We start from the raw sequence: 23,138 nt of genomic DNA, 5'->3' as shown, positions 1-23,138 counted from the left end.
AAGCATTTCAGTTTTTTGACACATATGATAAGAACTAAGTATTGCATTATCGATTCACATAAATGTATTGCTATTTACTTTCCTATTGATTTATTGAATAGGAATGGAAAATGCACCTATTGCGTATAAAAATGTGACAGTCGTTTTTTAGGTGTGTGCTTTTTAACTATCGTAGATATTTGGCATTTATTACTACGATAAAAAATTTAAAAAATCAAAAGTACTCACAAGACAAGCTGTGATCAAGTGCCGCTCTAATTCGCAATCGGCGGCTCCAAAGATAGTACTAAAAGCCTATAACAGAGAGCGCCCCGTCCCCAGCTATTATCCACAAGGTCTTCAAATCGCCAGCCGATTTAGCCAACATCCCCACCAATCGCCGTGACACTTCTTAAACGATGGTAATTTGCTATTATTTGTAAATTGGCCCGTCGCGTCCGCCAAGAGCTGGTCGAGCGCAGTCGGTCGGGAGCTCGGAGCTCGGGACCCTCCTCGGCTCTCCCGATGCCGCCGCTCCTAATCCCCGTGTAAATAATCGTCACACCTCCAGCGCTGCGTTGACGATCCGTGCGCCAGCGCCAGTCGATTAGATAAGCTCCGCGGACCAACTCGTCGCCAATTAACATGTGAGTCTCGCGGACATGGCGAAATCCGACGACGATTCCAAAAAATACAGCGAGGACGATCAAAACATGGACGACGAGAGCGACGATTCGATAGGATGCATCCGACGGTTCATTCTGGGGTTGCGGATCAATCCCAACTTAATAATGTTAAAAGTGACTTTATTTGTGATGTACGGAGCGACCGCATCGCTCCTACCCTATTTGACTATACACATGCAAAGCATAGGACTAACTGTTCCAGAAATATCATTTGTGTATTTAGCGTTGCCATTTACAACGTTTCTTAGTCCACCCATTACAGGTAAGATATCTGACATAGAAGAGTACGCTATCTGAGTGTTTATCTACTAATCTAATTGTTTTTAGGATTCCTAGTGGATCGTTTCGGGGAATACAAACCGGTGGTGATCACAGCGTTGATACTGAACGCGGCTTTCCATCATTCATTATTGTTGATACCGCACCAGGAGACGCCGGGGATCATGCCGTCGGCGTACGTCATGCGACATCCCATCAAACGGAGCGTTGAGGTACATAAATTATAGGTACAGTTGTTTCAAAATCTCGATTAAAGAATTGGCCCTCGCAACGTAGTTCTGAATTAAGTCGTCCTCTAAGAATTTGAGCAAATTGTTTTCATCCGGCGTCAGGGCAGATTAACTAGTGTCATAACTCTACTCTCTGACTTACTTAAGAGAATCAAGAAATTTATGCAGATTAAATGAGGCGACGGCGTACCGCAATCCTAGGTGCATAAATATCGTTGATAATTTGCATCCTTATTTGTAAACTACAACAAGATTGTTTCAACACTGACTATAAGAGTAAGCTTTTTCAAACTTTTCTGAAGATTTGGTGGAGTCCGTGCCCAAGCAGGGAATGTCCGGATGAAGACGAACAGGTGGATTTCGTGCTGGACAGATGTGTGGACCACTGCATGCTGTCGAGACCCACTGAAAGCCCCACTATCGATCCCTCAGATGATGAAGATGATTTGGATTTCCATATAAGTCACAAAATCAAACCACCGAATTTGTCTAACACTAGGTGAATGTTAAAATCCGTCCGTCATACATTTTTAAACTTTTTTGACGTAGTTCTCACGTTTTAACGATAAAAATTTGCTTTTAGTTTTTTGAATATAACAGGCGACGACGAAGATTACAATGACGCTGCTTTCTTTTTGATTGAAGTTCACGATGACTTGGGGGAACCTAAAGAGCAACTCGGAATTGAAATGGAGCGGGTTCGTATTCGAACATATCGTTAAAGAAGATGATGTAAGATTATAATTCTGTACTGCGTTGCATTCGTTTTAGGATGATAATGACACAGTAACGGATTTCCGATCTAGATTCGGCGAGAAGCTATTAATAGCGCAAGGGGTAAATATAACTGCGCTGGATAAAGAGGATCTTAGATGCGGGGGTCTTGTCATGCTGCACAATATGACCAAACTATCGCAACAACGACTTGAAACACTTTCAGCTGATTGCATGGTGCAAAAATGCAATTTTAGGTATTTAAACTGGATATCATAATATTGTGTTTATTAAATTATCAATCATGCCTAAAAATATGTTGATTTCGGTTACAGGAAAGGTGGTCCAGAAATTTGTCCACCAGATTATAAAGAGAGCGACGACAAAACGTTTTATATTTATTTTCTCCTGAGGTTCATGGGTACAATCATGCTATCTGCCGGCGTCACAATAATGGATCCGATCGCTTTGACGATGATTCAAAAATACGGTGGCGACTTTGGCAGAGAACGTTTATTTTCTAGCATCGGAATGGCAATATTTTCTCCTATCACGGGCATGCTTATAGATATGAGGAGCAAACAAGTCGGTGTGTAGTCGAATCTTATAATCGTTATCTTTAATGTCAATACAACACACTGAATGTTTACATCGGTCTGTTGCAGGTTACACAGACTACTCAGCTGCTTTTTACACTTACGACGTTCTGCTTCTGATATCAGCAGGAACCGTCGCTGTTATGCCTCTCGGTGCAAAGCTACCTGCTGATAATTTATTACACGATTTAGTTAACATTATCAAAATGCCTCATATTATTTTGTTCATATTTTTCCTGTTCGCGTTAGGAAACTTTTGGGGGTTCATTGAATCTTACTTATTTTTATATCTGAAAGAATTGGGCGCACCGAATTTCTTACTTGGTAAGTATTTAAAAACAAACATTCTAGGCTCACTTACATACTCACAGTCGTTACGTAGCCTCTCTTAATATAGATTTAGTATGTGAAATATACACTAAGGGTCTTCCATCAGTGGCCTGAGGATGGCAGTTCGAAATAATATTTAATAGTTGGAACTCATACATGTAATAGATCAGACATTAAGAAGTAAAATGAGACGTTTATTACTTTGTCTGTGACTTATTTGATGAGCGTCTAATGTCCAGGAATAACCGTGACCGTGGGCACTCTGAGCAGCATCCCGTTCCTGTACGGCGCGGACGCCATCACCGCCCGCATTGGACACGTCAACGTTATCATCGTTGCGTTCTTTTCCCACGCCGCCAGGCTCGTTGGCTATTCATTTATCGAGTAAGTTTTTAACTACACTTTGTAAGTTCTACATCTTGCATTTATTTTGCATACCTTGTATATATTGTATAGGTATGCGTACTAATTTTGATTGTATAAGAGGAAGGTAATGTTGTATGTAAATATTTTTATAACCGTCTTTATTCTCTACGGCTTGTCCTATTTTGAATTTTAAGGTATAACTCGATTTGTGTTGTACATTCGATTTGTATTTTATACAGTTTTATGGCTTCTTGGGTTTGAAAATTTATCAAGTACTAGCGAGTGTCTCTCTTAAAGAGAAGTATGTAATCGGCTTTTTTTTGACTGGTAATAGGGAAATTTACATTATAAAGTTATAAATAAGCATGTGTTGTAATACTGCTGCCTACAAGATCGTATAACATTTAATGACATAACAATCTCCCTCTTATCAGATATGAAACACAATGTTCTTTGCAGTTACTGCGATTGGAACATGATCTTGTTCTGTTTATGTTTATTGTTCGTGTTCTTGTTATTCAACGAATGCATCTAATTATGCAGTTGATATTTAAATATTTTATAATCTATTTTGCCAGTCATATTTGTCAAATTTGAGTTCGTCACAAGCAAGTAAAAGTATTTCTTAAATAGTACAGAAAATTACTTCATATAAAACTATTGTTAATTTCACATGCACTTTTTAATTAACTGCATTCTTTCTTGTATTCTTCTTTTAGTAAGTGGAAAGCATCACTTAAATGATGCTCCGTGTAATAAATCTAGAGAGGTTACGTACATTAAATGATTTTGTCCTTTACCGTGTGATTTGTATTGGCGAGGTAATGTCTCGTGGCGATAAGGCATTGTCAAGTTTATGAGCATAATGATACGCAGTGGGCGGACATCACATTTAAACATGAGCGACAGGTTACATTAAGATTGGTTCATACGAAGTATTTATGATGAAGTTGTTGCAAAGGATAGTAATAAAACATTACGTGAGACGCGATCGAACTTTTCTGAGTAAAGGCTAAAAATGTTATTTATTGAGGTTAACTTCTTTTTACATTCTCAATATAAAATGAGAGGAGAATATTTTTATTTACATTTGATGTTTTTCATTTTGATTAGCAGTGCTTGGTCACTTAATAAAAAGAAAATTATTGATGGATATTGAATATTAAAAGTACTAATTTTTAACAGGAATTCCTGGTGGTGTTTCCCGTTCGAGGCAATGGAGTCCTTGTCAGTGCATTTGATGTGGGTTGCGGCTGCGACGTACTGCGCTATGCTGGCACCTAAAAATCTGTTAGCTACGCTCATTGGCGTGTTGGGAATGGCACATTTCAGTTTAGGTAAGACGCAAAAGAATGTAATAATATAATTTAAAACCCAATTTTTTTTTTTAACATATTACATTATCATAAAAACTGCACATTTGTAACTGACTATAAAGAATGTGTACTTTCAGTGTTCAGAATGCACACTTTTTTATCGAGTATTTTTCACTTTATTTTGAACTAGCTGTCGCTCGCGACTCCGTCCTCGCGGAATTAAAAAAAAAACTAATAAGTAGCATATGTGTTCGTTTAGACTATACTCTACATCTGTGTCAAATTTCATTAAGATCCGTGGAGCCATTACGTAGATACCTTCTAACAAACATCCATCCATCTAAACTTCTGCATTTAGAATATTAGTAAGATTAAAAAATATTCTTTATCTGTTTACTTAAAACATGTAGCATGTACTTATGTTTCGAAATAATTCGAATTATGACTTCTTACCCAATACTTTATTATTATTTTGTTGATAGGCAGAGGCAGTGGAAGTTTCGGTGGTGGTCTCCTAATAGCGTCGCTTGGGACAAGGGAAGCGTTCCGTTACATGGGCTTGATAGCGTTCTTAGGTGGCGTCTTGTATGGCGCTCTGCATTATTTCTGGCTGAGAAAAATCACTATGACTGGTATGAGAGAAGTTTGTGAGCAAGATACGGGTAAGTTTTTTTTAATATCCTCAGTTCTATAATATTTTAGACTCCATTATTCAGGTCTCCAGTTAAATGTTGCAGATCATCAGTTTGACTGTTTCTTGTCTAGTTACTTTATTTCCTAAAATAAATGTGATGTAATAATAGCATTTTTATTAAATTGTAATGTAGATAGCGGTGAAGGAGATAAACTGAACGGTGAACCATTGAGGAAAGATGCCGAAACGATGGTGTCCCTTGAGAGGTTGCACATGATCACTCGCTTCAATCCCTTGGGATCTCTACGCTCATTGCCGAGAAGTTCGCGCGCTAGAGTAAGTTATTTATGTATATTTTGTATGAAGCTTTACACTGACTAGTTTTTTTCTATCGTAAATTCAACTTAGATATGATCACACTACTTCATTCCTTGTATACAATGAATTTGACTTTATGGTTATTTCTCCAGCTGTCTCAAGGTGATATCAACGATCTTTACCGAAGCCGCAGTGGCAGCAGCAGTCAGCGTCGTTGCAGCAACATCGAGATCTTGCCAAAAACTCCGCAGGGCTCCGCTTCGAAAGTCGACCTGCTGCGCTCGGCGCTCGAGATTACGCACCAACACGGAAAGAGCCATATTTCCAATCCGGTGTTATCGAATCAGATCAGAGTTACCCATAATCCATATAAGGTTAGTTGAAAATAGAGAAAATTATTTACATTGACATCTTAGGCTTCATTTCCATTAACAGCGACAAAACCTCGCTTTTATTATTAACAATGAATTCAAATATATTGCTGCGGTTTTCTTACTTGTTTAGTTTAAATTTAGATTGTTTTTAAAGCTCGCTATACACCTCCAGTTTAAACTCCATAGTTATAGTCAAACTATTATTCAGTTAAATCGTACTTTTGCGGGCAAAATTTTAACTGTCACTTAAACCGTACATATAGGATAGGGGGCTCTTGACTCAGCTTATAATCCTTAGGTCAGCCTATACCTCATAGCCTCAGAACTAAACACAGCCAGTTAGAGAAAATAATTACCAATATTATAAATGCGTAAGCTTAGATGGATGGATGTTTGTTAGAAGGTATCTGCACAACGGATTTCGATGAAATTTGTCATATAAGATTTTTCAATTTGGAAGCAGAAGTTTTAACATTTGGCGTCATATCATATAATCTACAGTAACGCCTGATTGATAAGATTGTTAAAAAATTTAATGAAAACTAACAAGAGTTTGAAAATATATTACGTTCATAAATTCAGTTCGATCAAAATTTAAGAAACAGGTCATTTATGTCCGTAATATACACGGTCGCAAAACTACAGTATTTTAACGTAGTAAGTCATTATTGTCATGTCAAAATAACGTGGCATATGATACTTAATTACACTGTAAAAAATACCACTTCAAACAGATGTATCTGGCAAATGTAAGGAAACAAATGTCGTATTTGCCGAACAAAAGCCATGGCAAATACGACGGAACCTTGCTTATGGCTCTAGTCTTAATTTCTATTTGCCGACTCTATCAGCGACGTATTAATTGAAATTTATTACGTTTATTAAAAATTGGTTCTTATCTAAATGTGTATATCAATAATTGTAGATACTATAATGACGTCACAGGCTTTATAGTATAAGAAGTCATATCCTTAACGTTTACAATCTGTAGGTTAATTGTGTAAGATTTCAATAAATCTCTTGTTACGTTTACGCACACAGTTGTATAGTTTTATGTACTTGTCTATGTACTTAAATATGTTTATTATAACACCGAGTATACATTTTTACTCTCCTCTAATTCTAATTTGTAAACTGACTAGTCAGTTCTTATTTCCATTATTATCCACAAGATTTTTTTACTTTTGCTTTTAGTACTAAATTCCTTTTCGACACCTTATAAACTTTTCCGTTTCATTTGACTAAAGAAAAAATTCAGTAATGACTAACATTTCAGTTGGCCAACAGTGCTCCGAAGCTCACACAACGCAATGACATATCACAGCCGATGCTCGCCGAATACGACCCACGACGTCGAGACTCCATACCCGAGGAAGCAGAAGAGGAGCATGCAGCAAAGCCCCCGGCGAAAACCAAAGGCCACCCCCCGCCGCCGCCAACGTACGACGAGGCGACCAAAGAACACAGAAAGAGTTGGCATTCCGACGACAGTAGCCCCGCTTAGATGTATAAATTTTTGTTACATGAGCTAAAAGTAATGAAATTTCTCATATTAAAATTTCTTTTGCCAAGAAATGAATGTTATATCAATAAATTGTTGTAAGAAAGAAATGATATGTAAAAATATCGGTCAAAATACAGTATGTTCAAAAAATATAAATTATTTAGATAACCTTGTGAATGGCCTGAATAATGAGCGATAAATTAAAATATATGTCGTAGAAATTAATAATAAAATGAATTTGTGGCTTATTTTGTATTATTTATTTAAAGTGGGAGATTTATATAATGTGTTACTTATTTCGTTAATGACGAAATGTATTGGTAAAAACTACTTTCTACTGGTTAATAAATAAATAGATATAAAAGATAGTTTATGTGTTCTTCCAGACTGTGTTCTAAATCTATACCAAATTTCATCGAGATCCATGCATCTGTTTAAGAGATACCTTGTAACAAACATACATCCATTCATAAATTCGCATACTCCTAAACATTCACATTTATAAATTTAGTAAGATTTGAAAAGCCGATATATGTACATAATTTTAGTTTAATCCCACAATGATAAATAATGCTTTTAAAATAATCTATATTTTTGTTTAAAACAAGATAAAGCAACAACCATGAACTTAAGTGCATTTCGATGGTTTTTTTTTAGCGTGAAATTCCATTTTATTAAAATATATTGTTCCCTCTGTTCTTTTAACAAAAATGAAAGCGATGACGCCATGGTTTTATGAGAGACCATTTTTTTTATAAAAGTTGAAATCAACGGAAACATTCGTTGAAGCCAAAATAAATGCTAGTACCTTTTGAAGCCAAGAAACTTCGGTCAGGTACTAATGCCATAGAAATGGAAATATAGATAATTTACTTGCTAAAGTTCAATCTTCCTCTTCAATAACCGTACAGTTTGTCTGATCGGTTTTCGTGAAATAAGACTGATCGATGTTGTTGTCTTTAGTAACTTTATACGCCGCCTTTAGTACTGATTTTGGCGGATTTCGTTGCCTCGTTAATATCCAGGCATTTCCTGAAATGTAAATATTAACAATATTAGATGTGCATACGAAGAAAGTCGCTACTAAAATTGGCGTAGTAGTTGTTCTTAAAAGCAATAAATAGGTTAGGTTGGTAGTATTTTTGTGTCATATCGATACCTCTTAATATTTTTCCATCTCTTGATAACGGCGCATAGAGTGACTTCTCCCTATTTGAATGTTAAGGTGTGTGACGCAATTCTGTGGTATTTTAACACGGAATTGCGTCACACACCTTAACATTATAACTCATTGTTCCTCATAATTTATTAATACAAAGACGGGCTGAATATAGAAACTATTAAAAAACGGCAGGCGCTATTTGAGAAATTCACGGTTATAATTACTAACGTGTGTTAAATAGTGTTCCGAATTCGAAGCAGCTCCACACGACGGAATAGCTATCGTAGTCGGTGTCCACAACCCAGTAGGGCGCCGCGATGTTGATCGGCAGCTTTGGGAAGTACACAGAGAGCTTCGCTTCCTCTGCTTCCCCGCTTTCTATAGTCGCGTATCCATTTATTTCATTGACAGATCCAGTTCTGTAAGGATATGATGTATTTTTTTATAATTATGAATAAATAACAGGCTGTTATTGTATCAATTTTTATATTATTAGTGTGCAAGTTCTCATTTCTTGTTCTTAATTGATTCTAAATTAACTTTATCTTAATAGATCAGATTGGTAAATATAGGTATGTCTTAACAAACTGATTAGCTTAGCAACGGTGGGATATCTTCTATAGAATTAGTAGCCGAGAATGATTTATCACAAGTACCTTATATTTTTCTTTGAATAAGAAATTTCCATAAGTGAATTAAATTAAAAAAAATGTTACATAGATGTGAAATGCTTACATGTTATTGATTTGTTTATTCGTGACAGTAATCAAATCATCTTTCTGTCCGTAGTCAGCTGTGATGCATCGTCCACCGAGCTCGAAGAACGCAAAATATTTTTCTGCCTCGTACCACCTACCCAAATACTGAAATAAAAAAAAATATTGTGGTCATTAGCCACTATTTTTTTTATATAACAAGCTGGCCAACGAGCAAGCGGCCACATGAATTCGCCGAAATGTCGAAGTGACCGCTGCCCATAGACATTCGCAATTGCAGATGCGTTGCCTACCCTCAATCGACGAAGGAGGAGACGCATAAAAAGAGAATATTTAACCTTCCTATGCATCTCCTCCTCCATGAAATTCACCTCTCCTTCCCATCCTTTCCTTATAAGAAAATGGGTGGGAAGGGAAAGAGGACTAAAATTAGGCCCTCATTACATAGACTAAATTAAAAAGTAAGCATAGTCAAAAACTGGTGTTTTTTTGCTTGAGCTTGTATTATAAAAATATAATAAAAGTAAACTAATGTATTTTAAGCTGTAGAACTAAAACGTCACAAAGTTGTTCAGAGCACAACCAAAATAAAAAAATACTCACTCGCGCAGGGTCAAAGTTTTTCATCGCTTCAACATCAGGACATGTACCAGGGAAGACAATCTGCGCCCTGCATATCCTGAGAGACAGGAACCCGCATAGGAACACGGCGATTGCCCTCAGTACAGACATCTGAAAAGGTAAAGTTATCTAACTTCAACAACTTCTATGAATTCTATGGAACTGAAATGCTATCAAATATGTACATATATGCAAACTATCTCATATAGTCTGATAGGTCAAAAATTAGTGCTACCTTATCTTGTGTCGTTCATAAATATGAAAAAAATCTACTTAGTCTTTCAGTATGGACAATTATCTGGTCCTAAGAAATCTTACAGTTGGTTTCAGAAACCAGATATTACAATATTTTTTAAACGGGGATATTGGTCTCAGAAACCCACAGTAAGATTGTTATGGATTTTATGTTTTTTCCAAATATCTCTTTGTCCATTCTCAGAGTATTAATACATTTTATTTTAATGCCATATTGCCAAAAGGATCAATATTATTATGAGTGATATTGATGCTTATCAATTTCTACTCCACCGCTTTCAAGTGCTTATTTCGTTAGATAGCGCAGTTGATGGGCGGTGTGAATATACACAAATACATAGTACCAGCAATAAATGTTATCAACTTTCGTTTACCATACTCTTAATAAAACCGGTTATATTGCATCTCTAACATACATCTGTTTTTAAAAGGGAAACTATGTACATATTATAGAGTATAATAGACCAACAAGACAAAAAAATAATAATACTTACATTATAATTCCTAAAGTTAGGATACATGAGTCTACATTTTTTAAATTATTTAACATGATTAATAAATTGTAAGATAAAAGTTGTATGTGAAATCTGGCTACGTTATTGAAAAGAAGCCCGATAGTGGTATGTATAATACAGAATTTGATTGAGGTACATGCAAGATACTCGTGCCAAGGGTTATAAAATTAAGCCTAGCAAGATTCTAGATATTTTTGTAATTTATCGGTAATTAACGGTTGCCCGCGACTTCGTCCGCACACATAAGGTACGTTCCAGTAAAAGTGAAGTTAAAATCAATTTAACCGTTTCGGATAAGGAACAAACGTTGACTTGTAGACAGATAGACAGGATGGCAGACCGGCAGGCCAACAGACAGTTAGGCCGTCAGAAAGAAAGACAAAATTAAAAAAAATGGTTTTTCGTTACAAGCATTTTCATATCATAACAATTTTATTAATTGTTTAGATAGATTCAGTTTTTGTGGTTATATTCATACTGATATATGTAAGAACTAACCCACCCAAATAAAGTTTTGGCTGTATTTGTTAAATTAATTGTAAATCTTTGAAATTAAAAAAAAAACTTATGTGGCCTCAATTTCAGAGGTAATCGAAACATTTTAATTAAAGAAACCTTCAAATTTTTTGGCCTTTAATTTATTCAAATGTTAAGATTTTATCACTACATCAAAAGATTTAAGAGAACATAGATATGTATATATATCACATCTTTATATCGTAATAAATCTTAATATTATATATTTATAATGTAAATATTATAAATGCCAATGTTTAGACGGATGGATGTTTGTCTGAAGGTATCTAAAGAACGGCTCATCGGATCTTGCTGAAATTTGGCATATGTGTAGAACATAGTTTCGTAGAACACATAGGCTACTAATTAAGTTTTTTACTCCGCGTAGACGGAGTCGCGGGAAAAGAAAAAGCTAGAAATTTTATAAATTTTAGTTGAGGTAAATATTATGGATTACTTAGTAGTGCATGACAGAGTAGAGATGACAGACTAAAAAGTAATTTAACTGTTTAACTACTGACTTATTAGAAAAATAGAGAAAAAGTAAACTTGAAAATTTTAATCCTATAAGATTGCAAAATAAGAATGTTACAGGTCTATTTCTATAACACATATCTTACGCAATAACATTGATGTAAAAAATTTACTGTAGGTATGATTATTTGATATACACATTTATTTCACGAGTAGTTTTTGCTGTGCATTATCTGTGCTATGTATTTTATTATGTAATCATAGTAACATACACTTATAACTTAAAAACATATGTTGACCTTGCAATTATACAATCTATTTAATTGTAGCTTAAATTATATATTTGAGAATTAACATTATTTAATCTACGAGTTCCCAGACAATGGAAAGTGTTTGATTCGTCACTGGAAATTATCACTCATCACTTAAGTATATTAAAATAAAAAACGAAGACAATACAATAAAATATTCTAAGAAAATTAGCTTTTATTTATTCTGCTATTAACATAACTATGTCAATAACTTCAATACTGCGATAATTTTGAATGGATTAGTGTAAATAGATTTTTAGGAGTTCCGCAAAATTTATTTGCTTTGATAAGTAATATTTATCTTACTGTTAAAGTACACGACAAATAGACAAAATTAAAATGAATTGTTGATATCTAAAAAGCTTTAATATCAGACTTAAAATAACCAAAATGATTCAATGAATATCATCCTTTTATTCAAGTCCACTTGTTGTCTAAACTAAATAAAATAACTAGAGTTCCTCTATCAAATTCCATAGTAGGTACTAATTTGGTTTTGATTTGATCTCCTTCGCTCATAGAATATTATTAAAATCTTAAGGTAGGTATAGACTAGAGCATTTACTTGTAACAAAACAACGAGCCGCTCTATGATATGTTGTTGTGTATCACCCTATCACGAATCAGACATGCTTTGGAAACTATGCTTTTACCTGTATCATATCATTCGTTAAAACGTTACATTACATAGAAATGCTTGAGAAAATGCTGTAGTGTATATTCACCTTAAAATAACTGGTAACTTAAATAATTAAACACAAGTTATTAGCCGTTGAAAGTACATAACCGTATGTAGTTATTTGCATCCAAATAAAAAAAAATAATGAAAGGTTTTACTACGTGTCAAGGGCAGAGGAGGCGATTAAATTTTTAAAACGCGTTTAACTGGTTTGTGTGTTAATTTAGGACAAAATTATAGTATACTAGCTATCGACCGCGAGTCCGTCCGCGAGGAATTAAAAAACATAATAAGTGTGTGTGTTCTTCCAGACTATGTTCTACATCTGTGCCAAATTTGAGCAAGATCCGTTCAGCCGTTTCGGAGATACCTTCAAACAAACAGCCATCCATACAAATAATCGCATTTATAATATTAGTAAGATAATTTTCTATTTAACTAGTGTTATAACTACGTGGGATTTTTTTTGAAGAAAAACTGACAGCTCAATTTGATTCAACAAAAAGTTTTCCTGAAATTACGTCATAATGTATTTTGCAAGAGTAAATTGAAATAACTGTGCAAATTCAATTAACGCGTTCTTATAATGTAATTATCATGTTCTTATGTACGTAAGTTTGATTCTCTACAAACAGATTTAAAGTTATCTGTACTACACTTATTTAAAAGTTGTGAGTTTTTTCACCTCAAGGGACTAAGCTATAACTTATGTATGAAGTAAGGAAGAGACGCGTAAAATAATTATGGAATATTTTTGTACGTTCATTTGTGTCATATTGTCTTTTTTAACTAAATATAAAAAAGTTGTAAAAAAATTATATTGGTTTTCTATTGTACAAATAATTTTATTAATTGTAGCATCAATATACTATTTTAATTTTTTTATAATTTTTATAGGTGTTGTATGGCCGCGGTTGTGTTCCTATTGGAGATTCCGTGACCTCTCGTTAGCGATGTGGGCGACCACCATGGGGTTTTAATCGGTGCAAGCCCGACATACCTTATCTTTACCCCTATAAAGATAAGTATGCGTACGGCATTTCCCCACGTTAAAAGGTGTTGTTTAATTTTTTTATTTATTTATAGTAAATATAATAGTAAAGAAATCACGGAGCTAAAAAGGGAACAATGAATAAAAAAAAACTTGAGAGGTGTCAAGGGACACCCGGATGGAACGAAGTTCCTTTCGATTAATTAGTGAAGGAACCAATGTTTATTCTATGAATAAAAAACTTAAGTCTTCACAAGAAGTACATTTTATTTCTATGAATTTTCGTTATATATTGTCACGTCGTTGCCATGGTGAAGTAGCGCTCATTCGTCGTTAACATACTTACTATAGCAAAAAGTGTCGTGACAACTTTTCGTAAGAATTTTTTCCGTCTAGCCCCCTTTCACAACGCGCGATAAGGAACTTCGTTCCAATCGTTCCAAAATATATAAAAATAAAATAAAAGTAAAAATAGTAAAATGTAATAAAATAAGTTATTTTGAGGTTAGGATCCATGGTAACATTCCTTATTAGGTTTTGTTGTCAACAATTGAGTAAACATTTAAAATCAATTTGTTAAATGTATGTCAAGCATCTGTTTATTTCTATTAAACAATACAAACCGTTGAATAAAATTAGAGTATCAATTGGTGAAAGCGATTGAAAAAAAGGAATCCCATTGTTTTCAAACAAAAAGGTATCAACGACCTGCCAAACTTGAATTACCACTTGACCTGAACAAAGTTAAATAAATCACTCGGCGAGGTATAAGTTAATTTTGGATAATTAGTTTTGTGTGCCAATAATACAACTAATTTTGTAATGAAACTAATAATGTTAATGAAATTTTACGAAAAAAGAACTCAATTTATATTTCATGCCGGCAGTCTCAGACAATAGCTAGCAATTATTGAAAAAAAAAATACCCATATAAGTTGAAGTCAGTCAGATGATTCATTCCATAATTACTTCTTTGACAAACGTTAGATAAATTTTAATACCAGAGGTTGCCCGCGACTTCGTTAATTGTCATAAGTTATCTTTCAGGAAATATGCTATCAAAATTGCTCCAGTCGTTTCGGAGATTATTCTGGAGCAACCGCTCGGGGACTGACTGACAGACAAAAGTTTTAAATATTTTATTTTTGTTATAAGCTATAAACACGAGTACATCATGTTCACGAATCATTTTTATATAACGTACAGACACTCCAATTTAATAATTGTATATATAATTGCATGAGCGGCTATATCATATATCTTGTGGCAAATGTACATATGTAAAATTACTATGAATGGAGTATAATAGTCCGAGCAAAGCGACCTTGTTCTTAGAAATCAGCTAACAGTATTCTTTTGAAAACAATCAAGCGAACGATGTGAATGTTTTAGCGATGCATTTGACCTAAATTTTCTTACAATATATTTTTTTTTGTTGAGGAAATTCGCTACAAAACACTTCCAAATTGATTACCGGATAAAATGTTATTGTGAATTATATCCTGTGAGATATTGTCAGTTCAATTAATGATCTTGTGTTATCATGGTGTATAGTACGCCTTTTATACTGAAGGCTCATCTACCTATATTTAAAGTTAGTATATCACTTTAATAATGAAGTAAATTTTGTGTACACTTTATTCGTTTGTTCTAAGGTTTTGGTGTTATTTTTTTTGTATAATGTGGCAACGGAGCAAGAGCTGATTTCGCTAAAAATAGCAAAGCTATCCCTGTCTATAGACTTCTCCAATAAACTATCGATGATTAAATTGATAAATGAGAGGACGTACAAAAAGGGGGTATCTCTCCTTAACCGGCGAGTAGTAAGTAGAGGGGAAATGAGAAGAGGGAATCTTAATAAGTAGAGTTCACCGACGCCCATGGACATCCACATCACCAGAAGAACCGCAGATACGTTATCGTCTTTTACCAGTTTCTTGCAAAAAGGACCATATTATGATAAAATGATGCATTAATTCGAGATATAACATAAAATACACATATAGTCCGACAAGGACATGTGACCCGGTGGGCAAAGGTTAAACTAAATTGTGACAGATCACTAACGCTATTGTGAACATCAAAAAAGTGTCACAAAATCCTTTTTGGTAATATAGCAATAATATTTTTTTTATATTATGCCATTTTCTATGCCTATTTAGGTTATTTACTTTCAAGCAGAACTAACAGCGACAGCAGCGCCTCTCTCACCAGCTTATTATTCCTGTTGGACTATACATAGAATCAAACAATAGAGAATGAGGCAATTAAACAAAAGAGTTGATGGATAGTGGAAGAAAGACGAAGAAGCGGTAATGACATAACGTATCAATAACCAATTTATAACTTCATCGCTCCGTCGGTGACGTAGAGGCGGCGACGAGTCGATAACACGGCGATCCCAAGACGAGGAGGTGCCGGTCGACGAGTAAACCTATACGCGCTATTACTAAATATTTAAGTCTCTTACTCTATGTGTCGCACGTCATGAGTTTATTGCATGATATAGGACAGGATAAAACTCTATGCTTCTAACTTGTATGCCTCTCGATGGTATGTACTTTTACGGCCTCCACGTGATTTGGATCACGTGATCTGAATTTAACCCATTAACAAAAGAATAAAATACATCATTTAAAACACATTAACTAGCAATTTGTCAGGCACTAGAGCTGTAAATTCTTGTTAATTTGGAGCAAAGTTTTTAACCTTTTTTTTTGTTATCGTAACTCTGTTAGGAAGGAAAACATTAAGATTATTTCAAGCAATACCAAATACATTACGTTAGTAATGATTATAAGGATTATTATTTTTATTCTCTTATATATCGCACATATATATATATATAAATTAGATAATTTTTTTCTTCAATATATTGTGGATGAAATCTACGATGTCAACTCCACTGTGTCGCACTAAACTGGTAATAAAGTATCAACTATCAAGGTCTTGGCATTGGTTGTGGACATTGAACGTCAGATTTTGATTGTAAATATTTACATTATATTTTCATCCTACAATGTTGTAATATGTGCATATTTAAAAAAAAAAAATTTAAATAACTTTAAATTCCCAGCAATATTTGGATTAAAAAATGTAAAAGCTAAATTATGTTTTAAAACTGAACTTAACTTAAAATTCACCACCAATTTTATAGTTGCCTTTAAATTGTTTATTTTTTAATTAACTAATTAATTATTTATAGTTGCCTGTTGATATTTGTTAATTAATTTTTCTAAATAAACATAAAACGTGTTTTTATCTAACTTACCAGATATTAATTAAATCAATTAAAAAAATTAAAAAACTTACCTTTATTTGAACTTACAGGCTACAAACTTAGCACCGTTATCAACAAAAAAAAAAAAAACACTAAAGCGGACTATATTAATTCAATAGATGCGTCTGCGAGACTTTGCAGTTGGTACTCGACTGGGCGGCCATGCATGAGACGCACGGAAGCATTCCATCGCTCGTTTTTTTTATAAGTAAACCTCGATATGATTACATATAATATGGCGGTTTACATTTGATGAACATATTTTTTAACGTATTCTTTGTTTTATTTACGGTATTAAACCTAATTATGTAGATTAAAAAATCAATCCGATAGAATCCAAATAGAATGAAATCTGACTCGTCAAAATCGATTCAGCGGGTTAAGTTACAAGAGGTCACAATTAAATGGACAATTGTATTTAGAGATATACATACACACTTACATACCTGCGAAGAACATTATCCTTCTGCCAATTTGGCATTAAAAAGACTCGCTTCTCGATTGCCTATATAAAGTTTTTTTTTTATTTAAGTAACACATTTTATGTCGTTGATGTCTTTTCGGGAAGAATTTAACGTAACTTAACAAAAGCAATGTCATCTTATGATATACGATGAATCTGCTTTTAAATATTATAACTAACTTTTTTATTGTAAATAATCTTTAATTTCTTTTTGTCTTTCCAAAATAGTACTATTTTCATATAAAAATGTTTGCATAGATTAGATACGTTAGACATAATTTGGGCAATAATTGAAAGGCAAGTATTTTCAGATCTATGCCAGAATCACAAACCGGTAGCTGTCCGTAACTTAATAAATCAGTTCAGAGGGAAATGTAAATACAGCGATCATTTAATTTTAAACATCGATCGTTATATTACTTACCAAAGTAACTTAAATTTTATTTTTCATTTTCACTCCAAAACGCCATCTTTAGGACGTACAACGTCAACGTCAACGTTACATATTAAGTTTCTGCAATAATATTACTACAGTTTTCTAGAGGGCGCCACTTCCTAAGCTTAAGTTATTTGAAATTTATTAGGTTCCAAATTTAAAAAATACGATGTACATATTTGTAAATTTTTCCTTAAAATGTCTCTCACTTTTAGGAATGAACAGACTTTCTTTTTTTTATGAAAAAAAAAATTAATGTGTTTTGTCAGTTTTGAATGCACAACTTTAAGTACTACTTATTCTGATAATTCGATATGATTGTCGACTGGGAGCGTGGCGTCTCCTGTAATCCGGCTACTCGGAGGTCGGGTTGGGAGGATGGTTTGAGGTCGGGAGTCCTGGTGCTGTGTGGCCCATGTTGACTGGACGTCCACACTAAGCCTGGTATTGATATGGAACCCCCGGAGGAGTCTGGGGGTTGCAGGTCGACTAAGGAGGGGCGAACCGGGCCAGGGGGGAAACCCAGCAGCCAAAAGTCCCCGTATCGGGCAGTAGTGGGATAGCGGCCGGGAGTGGGTGCACAGTAACAGCCTGACCAATACAACCAGACCCTTTCCTTTTTGCTGCTTTTTGCACACTATTTAATAGTGTTATAACAGTATTATTTATTGTATTAGTTATTAATTACAACAGAAATGAAATTTATGTCAATTACTTGCTGTCCTACTCAGAGTCGTGAAGCCTTAGTGCAAGTTTCTTCTACTCAAATTACACTTAACAACTGAGTGCGGCAGTTGAGCTCTTTATACAATTATAAGAATTAAACAGAAACATTTATTGAAATCAAGTTAATAATATGTATCCCGACTATCGGGTACATTACCCTCGCCGTAGTCTAAGTCTGGGAGAAAATAGAAACATATATTCAATAAATTCGTTTATTTCAGTTGAACTGACAAGAAAAAGTTATAGTGGTTTATTATAACTATTGAACATCTAACCCGCGGCAAGGTTTATTTGGTACAAGCCTTTTTGGAAAGCTTCGAACTATTTGAGCTAAGTACAAACATCTTGCGGACTAATTATTGTAGGACAAGAGTTACTGTATCGGTTTAACTGGAAGATCTTTTTCCTTCGGTGCTTCTTCCTTTATTTCAGGCATCTCTTTCTTGACTTCAGTAGTTTGTTCTGGCATTTCTGTCTTCTCTTCCATAGCCATAGATTCGGCTGCTTTTAATTCAGGTACAAGTTGGGGTTCCTTGATAGCTTCCGGAACAGCAGATTTAACCTCTGGGACTTCAGACTTAACTTCCGCTTCCACTTTTTTCTGTTAAAGAAAAGAATAAGTTGCAAAATAAAGTAATGGCTGATTTTTTAAATTGGGTCACGTCAGTTTTACGTAAAAAAAATTACATATATTATGTAGTTCAATTATTTTACATTCTATTGTCATTTTAGCGTTTACGTATAGTTATTTAAATTATTTACTTTAAATCTATTTCTTGCAGTTTTTGCATTAACCTACTTTAGCAATTAAATAAAAGACTATCTTTAACTGATATCTTTAAAACAATACTGAATACCTCGACAACAGGTTCAGCCTCAGTAGCAGCAGATACGGGAACCAAGCTTGCGTGCTTCCCAGATACTTCGATCCCTGCCTCCTTGTACTCAGAATAAGCAGCCGGGTCGGGCAGGATGTAGCAGTCCTCTTGGTTCGTCTTCACGAAGAATGTTCTCGATACTTTGCATTGTTCCAATGCAGTATATGCTTTTTGCATGACCATCTGAGGCGCGAGTCTTTCACGGGTTAGTACCCATGCGTTTTCTGTAAGAAATTAATGTAGGTAAACGTTCTTTGCATATGTGTACAAGAAAACTAGTTAATGTACATTTTTTTTATCTTACATCAATTTAACTTTACGTTCTACACATTTACATATGTATGTACACAGTATGTGCAGTACTGAGATTTCTAAGGCGGCCACTTTTTTACCATGCCTTTAGGAAATTAACAAAGTTATTTGAGACTGTGTAATTCCCAGAATTATGGTACCCTTTATGCTCACGGCTGTGGGTGGTCGCCGAAACGCGCTCTACCTTAACGCCGCTACAATGTATGTGAGCATAATTTGCGTCATTACTTACGGATGTGAACCGGGCCGATGCCGCTGCACGACCACATAACAGCGTAGGTGTCGTAGTCAGTGTCAAGCACGCTGAACTCGGTGTCGTAGGGCACGGGCAGCGTGGCGTATTTTACAATCATGCGGCCCTCGCCTTCGCGACCTATCATCTGCAGGTGACCGTCTAGCACTCGCTTCATTCCCGTCCTGTGTATAGAGTAATAAAGAGTCTTAACTTACTCCGATAGAGTCATCTTGCTTAATAATTGTGTAGAACAGATATTTCCACAGTTATTTTCACGTAGACTCCTTTGAATATTTTACTAATTCGGTGAACTAGCTGCTAGTTATATATCAAATCAAGGAACAGATTAGATCTAATGATTGTATAATAGAAAGAAGGTGTATGGCTGTTGGTGTACTCACATGGCGTTGGTAATCTCGTTGGAAACGAGTATGCGGCCCTCTGGTGTGCTCTCGTACTTGGTGGTGACGCAGCGGCTGCCCAGCTCGCTCACCGTGAAGTAGCGCTCCGCCTCGTACCACGTTCCCAGGAAACGGTTCATGTTGAAGTTTGCCATCGGCTGTCGAACATATTAATATCGAGATTGCTTAAGTCGTCTAGAATAATCTTTCAGCTACAATGAGCTAGATACGTTTATTAAGCCATTTAAACTTTATCAATTAAAATCGTCATCAAAAAAAAATCGCGTATAAAATTCGCTAGATCCACTAAAGACTATGTGACAGTTATTGTGTCTGTCGTCGAAATCAAAAGTGGCCGGTAACAGTCAATGACCGTGCGGACCGGTTTCCGTCTGCGTTGCCTACTAATTACTATAGCACACCTGATGCGACCCAAATCCATAGGTCAAGGTCATATAGAATTGTTACGCTTATAAATTATAATAATAGAATAATAAACTACGTGTTACTAAATATATAAACAACTAACTTTCACCCGCGACTCCGTCCGCGCGGAATAAAAAAATAGAAAACGGGGTAAAAATTATCCTATGTCCGTTTCCTAGTTCTAAGCTACGTGCCCACCAATTTTCAGTCAAATCGATTCAGCCGTTCTTGAGTTATAAATAGTGTAACTAACACGACTTTCTTTTATATATATAGATAGATGTGCACGTTTAGGTGTAGTCAAAATTATTGTTATCTAGCTGATTTGACATTTAAAATACGATTGTGTTAGATTTTTTTAATTATATTTAAAAGTTACCATATATCTACGAATATCGATATATAGATATACGATCTACACCATATACGTTATGAAATAAACACGGAGAAATACATTGTAAAATGAGTGTTGTGAAATGAAGAGAGAAAAAAAGAAAACTAAATCAGGGAAAAATCATTATTTGCTCAAACAAGGAATAAGGAATGTAGAGTAAGAAGAATCTCTTTTCTAAAAAAAAAAATATTTGTTACTTAATTTAAATGAATTATAAATAAACTAGCTCACCTGATAATCAGGACAGAATCCCAGGGAGGGGATCTGCGCCGTGACGGCAGCAATTAGGAAGAATAAACGCCACATGACTAGTTGCAGGATACCTGGGGAACTGACGACAGGGGAATGCCTTGCTAACTCCCGAGTCCCGCTTTTAAACCCTCACAACTCCGGGAACCGGTCCTGAAAGAAAAACCATCTAATGGACCAACTTATCTAGTAATACCAACGATTTATTTTAGTTGACAATGAATTTTGCAAAGCTCCTTGTTAGGAACTGGGCTTAGGACGTGTTCCTTAATGGAACGAATTTATTTTATGTTTTTATGGAACGTGTTTCATGGATCCATTCTCGTAAGAGGAGAGCGACCAGTTTTTGTTATACCAAGTAATACGCTTGTTTATACGCTCCTTATATTTTTCATTTCAACTGTACGAATAAAATGTAATTAAAGATGCTTAAAATGTAACCTAAACTATTTTATTTATTTGTTGGTCAACCAACGTTGGTACGTACAACACCAACATTGAAGTGTCCTTGAGACTTTAGGACTAAAAATGGCAAAATATAAGTTACGTGGATATCGACTACAGCTAATCGGATTTGCATACTTTATCAATTAAGGATGTTGTGTAATGTTAATAGATATGATCCTATTTAATTTGGCTATGAGTATAAAGTTTTTTCCACACATCTCGATCGGTACTAGATTAGTCTATAGTACTTATATTATGAGATTTGCACGTTTATTAGAAAGAAAAAAAAACTATATAATGATGGTTCCATTGTGGTAGAGTATCATTGTACGTATGCAATTTTAATTACATAAATATAAATAAACCGTTATCATGTTTTTAATACGATCATAATTAACAACATCCAGTACGCCAATGGCACCGCAAACTCAAAAGATGTACTGAGGAATGTTCCCAGAGTAGTACAAGACGAGTAGCAAAAAGACACGACTGCCATCTGCCGGCACCGGTTACTTAGCTTTGTTTTTCATTTTCTATCTTTCCTATCTATTTTTAAATAGTGTATAAGTATACAGAATGGGTTTTGTATTATTTTTATTTTGTATGTTCGCTGTACACAAGATGATTGTGTTTATTTGTGATATACTAAGTACGCGAAGTAAATGTTTTTAATTGATCAAAGTAACTTACCGTGAGTTTCTGAGACCAAACTCGCCAAAATATTGTTATCTCTGTTTTGTCAAATACAGGGGTGAAGATTTGTTTTATACAGAGATTTTTTTTTCTCAGAAACAAAAGGTTAGTTACAATACATCTTGCACGGAATCATTAATGTATGTATTTATGTTTGTAAAAGAACTTGTATAATTTTCTTTTTTCGTCACAAGAAGATCAGCACGGATATACTTAGTGTTTTTTTTTATAATTCATGGTGACATCTTCATAAGTATCCAGGAGTCGGCACAGTATCTACCACTCTTTCATGCATCTCTATCAGCCCTCATATCTGAATTCATTCCCTTCTTTCGCATATTCCCTTTCACACAAGCATATCTCCTTCTAATAAAAGTAATCCTTACAATAATATAATAACGATTTAACGGAAAGTGAAATATAAGTGCGTTTAATACTCACCTGGTAACGTCTAAAGAGGAACTGATCATGTATCGTTAATTCTTAAAGAAATTTTGTAAATTGATCATGTTGGATTGTTCGACGACTCGTCGTTGATTTTGTTATGAAATACTGCACCGATTCTATATACGGTTCCCACACCTCGGATCATGTTTGTCATAACATTCTCAACACACTTGTACGTATACGAT

At 34.7% G+C, this 23,138-nt stretch overlaps 3 protein-coding genes across 5 annotated transcripts; 1 reads left to right on the top strand and 2 right to left on the bottom strand.

Annotated features, from left to right (window-relative positions):
* The first annotated feature begins 243 nt into the window (after positions 1 to 243).
* On the top strand, positions 244 to 7,391 carry LOC106716901 (major facilitator superfamily domain-containing protein 6). Of its 3 annotated transcripts, none has more exons than XM_014510551.2 (13): positions 244 to 927; positions 993 to 1,156; positions 1,477 to 1,673; positions 1,758 to 1,872; positions 1,946 to 2,145; positions 2,224 to 2,477; positions 2,554 to 2,808; positions 3,054 to 3,198; positions 4,366 to 4,517; positions 4,979 to 5,158; positions 5,324 to 5,466; positions 5,601 to 5,822; positions 7,110 to 7,217. In XM_014510551.2, the coding sequence occupies exons 1-13, from the start codon at positions 642 to 644 to the stop codon at positions 7,134 to 7,136; spliced, it is 2,340 nt and encodes a 779-aa protein (XP_014366037.1). In that variant the 5' UTR covers positions 244 to 641; the 3' UTR covers positions 7,137 to 7,217. The 3 variants fall into 3 exon arrangements, with proteins under 3 accessions (XP_014366037.1, XP_014366036.2, XP_014366038.2); XM_014510550.2 differs by having other exon boundaries at positions 414 to 927; positions 7,099 to 7,391; XM_014510552.2 differs by having other exon boundaries at positions 423 to 626; positions 7,099 to 7,391.
* A 611-nt stretch (positions 7,392 to 8,002) lies between these two features.
* Positions 8,003 to 16,934, bottom strand: LOC106716902 (apolipoprotein D). Its single transcript, XM_014510553.2, has 5 exons — positions 16,879 to 16,934; positions 9,808 to 9,936; positions 9,224 to 9,351; positions 8,717 to 8,907; positions 8,003 to 8,358 (listed from the first exon to the last, which is right to left on the bottom strand). The coding sequence occupies exons 2-5, from the start codon at positions 9,934 to 9,936 to the stop codon at positions 8,210 to 8,212; spliced, it is 597 nt and encodes a 198-aa protein (XP_014366039.2). The 5' UTR covers positions 16,879 to 16,934; the 3' UTR covers positions 8,003 to 8,209.
* Positions 16,935 to 18,669: 1,735 nt separating this feature from the next.
* On the bottom strand, positions 18,670 to 21,473 carry LOC106716894 (apolipoprotein D). The gene is made up of 5 exons (XM_014510543.2): positions 21,349 to 21,473; positions 20,298 to 20,455; positions 19,894 to 20,078; positions 19,329 to 19,573; positions 18,670 to 19,072 (listed from the first exon to the last, which is right to left on the bottom strand). Exons 1-5 carry the CDS (start codon positions 21,421 to 21,423, stop codon positions 18,845 to 18,847), a joined length of 891 nt encoding a protein of 296 aa, XP_014366029.2. The 5' UTR covers positions 21,424 to 21,473; the 3' UTR covers positions 18,670 to 18,844.
* Between the last annotated feature and the right edge of the window lie 1,665 nt (positions 21,474 to 23,138).

This window comes from Papilio machaon, chromosome 2 (assembly GCF_912999745.1).
Source record: "Papilio machaon chromosome 2, ilPapMach1.1, whole genome shotgun sequence".
Classification (NCBI taxonomy): Eukaryota; Metazoa; Arthropoda; class Insecta; order Lepidoptera; family Papilionidae; genus Papilio; species Papilio machaon.
Note: the sequence above shows the minus strand (reverse complement) of the source record. Positions and strands in the feature narration are given on the sequence as shown.

Excerpts from the sequence above, each read along its gene's own strand:
- LOC106716901 (XM_014510550.2), top strand. The coding sequence starts at position 642 with ATGGCGAAATCCGACGACGATTCCAAAAAATACAGCGAGGACGATCAA. Across the intron at positions 4,518-4,978 it reads AATGGCACATTTCAGTTTAG|GCAGAGGCAGTGGAAGTTTC; the intron begins GTAAGACGCAAA and ends TTTTGTTGATAG. Across the intron at positions 5,159-5,323 it reads AGTTTGTGAGCAAGATACGG|ATAGCGGTGAAGGAGATAAA; the intron begins GTAAGTTTTTTT and ends ATTGTAATGTAG.
- LOC106716902 (XM_014510553.2), bottom strand. The coding sequence starts at position 9,936 with ATGTCTGTACTGAGGGCAATCGCCGTGTTCCTATGCGGGTTCCTGTCT. Across the intron at positions 9,352-9,807 it reads AAAACTTTGACCCTGCGCGA|TATTTGGGTAGGTGGTACGA; the intron begins GTGAGTATTTTT and ends TTTTTATTTCAG. Across the intron at positions 8,359-8,716 it reads CGGAACACTATTTAACACAC|GAAATGCCTGGATATTAACG; the intron begins GTTAGTAATTAT and ends TTTACATTTCAG.
- LOC106716894 (XM_014510543.2), bottom strand. The coding sequence starts at position 21,423 with ATGTGGCGTTTATTCTTCCTAATTGCTGCCGTCACGGCGCAGATCCCC. Across the intron at positions 20,079-20,297 it reads AACGAGATTACCAACGCCAT|GACGGGAATGAAGCGAGTGC; the intron begins GTGAGTACACCA and ends CTCTATACACAG. Across the intron at positions 19,574-19,893 it reads CATCGGCCCGGTTCACATCC|AAAACGCATGGGTACTAACC; the intron begins GTAAGTAATGAC and ends AATTTCTTACAG.